This window comes from Montipora capricornis, chromosome 5, assembly GCF_036669925.1.
Source record: "Montipora capricornis isolate CH-2021 chromosome 5, ASM3666992v2, whole genome shotgun sequence".
NCBI lineage: Eukaryota > Metazoa > Cnidaria > Anthozoa > Scleractinia > Acroporidae > Montipora > Montipora capricornis.
In genome coordinates this window covers 23839725-23842224 of record NC_090887.1, presented here as the reverse complement: position 1 = coordinate 23842224, position 2500 = coordinate 23839725, and the positions used below count along the sequence as shown (strand labels likewise).

The 2500-nt window shown below is 40.7% G+C and overlaps 1 protein-coding gene across 1 annotated transcript in view; it reads right to left on the bottom strand.

The window, feature by feature from the left end:
- LOC138048531 (uncharacterized) overlaps positions 1-2500 on the bottom strand; it is a 3024-nt gene that overhangs the window by 482 nt on the left and 42 nt on the right. Inside the window, exons 1-2 of the mRNA XM_068894713.1 lie at positions 1610-2500; positions 759-898 (exon numbers count right to left, since the gene is read on the bottom strand). The exon at positions 1610-2500 is cut by the window's right edge and continues 42 nt beyond it. Coding sequence (XP_068750814.1) covers positions 759-898; positions 1610-2500 — 1031 coding nt within the window. The remainder of the gene's footprint in view (positions 1-758; positions 899-1609) is intronic.

Genomic DNA, 2500 nt, shown 5'->3' with positions numbered 1-2500 from the left:
TACATGAAGTTTCGGTTTAGGACATGCAATTGATATCCAGTAACTGGACAGACTGGTCCCGTTGACCAGAGACTAAACTAACAAGCATAACTAGTTTTAGAGTTAGCTCTGAGGGTTAACTTAGATGGTGGATGTAAGTTAGCAAGAAACTTTAACACAACTGTTACATCCCATGTCTCTACATATCGGGGTACAGCGGGGTGAGACTCATAAACTCCTTTGATAAATCAAACCATTAAGGGCTGTGACCCAAAAGAACCCATATTGTTTGGTGTAAATAATGCATGAGAGTGCACATCGTGCAGTGTTCAGGGAACTGTAGCCTAAACCTTTCTTAAGAAGTTCAAGTAAAAACTCTAATGCTTGTCCCACAGTGGAATTAGTTGGATCAATACTCCTTTGATGGCAATACTGTATCCATTTCCTGATATATGGTTTGTTTGTTTGGTTTGTATGTTTGTCCAGCCCTCTACCCTTAACAGTCGGAGTACCGCAAGGATCCATCTTGGGCCCAGTACTGTTTGCATTATATGTAAATGATCTCCTTCGAGTCCCAAAACACTGCAAGCCTATGGGCTATGTGGATGACACAAAAATCTTCCTCGGGTTCCCGTCAAACAAACTTCAAGACGTTATCTCTGCTGTAAACGAAGATCTCAAAGAAATAGTGAGTTGGTGTTGTAGAAACTCACTGCTCATCAACCCTGATAAAACAAAACTTCTTTATGTGGGCGTTCCCCAACTAATGAGGACTTTACCTGCCACTCTTCCAAGTGCCACAATATTGGGAACTGAAATCAAGCCTGTGACAGTAACTAAGGACCTGGGAGTGCACATTGATTGCTATCTTAACTTCAATGAGCATATCACTAAAACTGCATCTGACTGTATGTTTAAACTAACGAGAGTCAATAGGATAAAGCATTTATTGGATCGAAGCACTCTAATATATCTCATAAAAGCTTTCGTCTTTTGCAAACTTTTTTATTGTTCGACAGTCTGGAGCAACACAAGCAATGAGAATATTAAAAAACTTCAGTTAGTCCAGAATTACGCTTGCAGGATCGTAACTGGCTTGAAAAAGTACGATCACATTACAGAAGCCCTGAAGTCCCTTAAATGGCTTAACGTAAAGAAAAAACTACTCTTTAATGACTTAGTCATGGTTTATAAATGCATCAACAACTTGACTCCTAACTATCTCTGTGAACGATTTAAACAACGCTCAGAAATTCACCAAAGAGATACCAGGCAAAAGAGCGAGCTTACGTTACCCAAGTGTAGGATCGCGGCTGGGCAAAGGGCTTTTGCCTTCCGTGGGGCTAAAAGTTTTAACTTTTTACCTAAATTTATCAGAGACACGGAAAGCCTAAGTGGTTTTAAAAGGAGAACTTTTAAGAATATTTTCAATTCGTAACATGTGAATTTAATATTGAAATATATATATATAATCTATATTTTTATTTGTAAATAGTTATTATCTTATTTTATCTCATCTTATTATCTTGTTTTTGTAATTTAATATTTCATATTCATGTATGGCGGAAGAGCCCCCAGGGGGGAGCTATGCAATAAAGTATGTATGTATGTATGTATTGCTTGCTTGTACCTGGTCTCCAGGATTTGAGGATGATGTCTGCTGCCTCTTTCGAAACGCCCTGCTTTTGGATAACTGTCTGGATAGCTTGCGTGCCATCAGATGAAGTCGCTGCCACAGTGGATGGCAGGACCCTTTCAGGCTGATATGGGTCAGGATGTCCTTTTGTTCTGGCAATAGTCGTGGGTAGTCAGTGATCAACTGCATAAGTTTGGTGTACCAAGGTTGTGTGAGCCAGTTGGGCACCACTAGCATTCCCTTGGCTTCCTCCTGTTCGATTTTCTGTACACAACGTAGGATTATGTTAAATGGGGGAAATGCATAGAAGACGTAGTCAGTCCAGGGGATTGTAAAAGCATCTGTGTGGCTGGCCCCTGGGTCTGGTTTCCAGGAAACATAACATGGCAATTGTGCATTCAATCCAGAAGCAAACAGATCAATGTCTGGTGTTCCCCACAGTTGTGTGATTGACAAAAATAGGTCTTGACGCAGCATCCATCCAGTATTGTCATGAAATTGTCTAGATGCTTTATCTGCTAGAATGTTACTTTTCCCTGGCACATGGCTAGCACTAACCCATATCTCTCTCTGCATACACCAGAGCCAGATTTCCTTATTTAAACTGTCACACCACAGAGACTGCATTCCTCCCATGGAATTTAAGTATGCTACGGTTGTAGTATTGTCTGATCTGAGGCGAACATGAACTTTTGAGACATGTTTGCAAAAGCTTTTAAGTGCTAAGAAGGTTGCCAGTAATTCTAAATAATTGATATGGTGGCATGCCTCAGCCTTAGTCCACTGACCACCGATGGACTGGTGGTCAAGGACTGCTCCCCAACCTAGTGTCGATGCATCAGTTGTAATGATAATATCAGGGTTCCCATGTGTTACATGATTGTT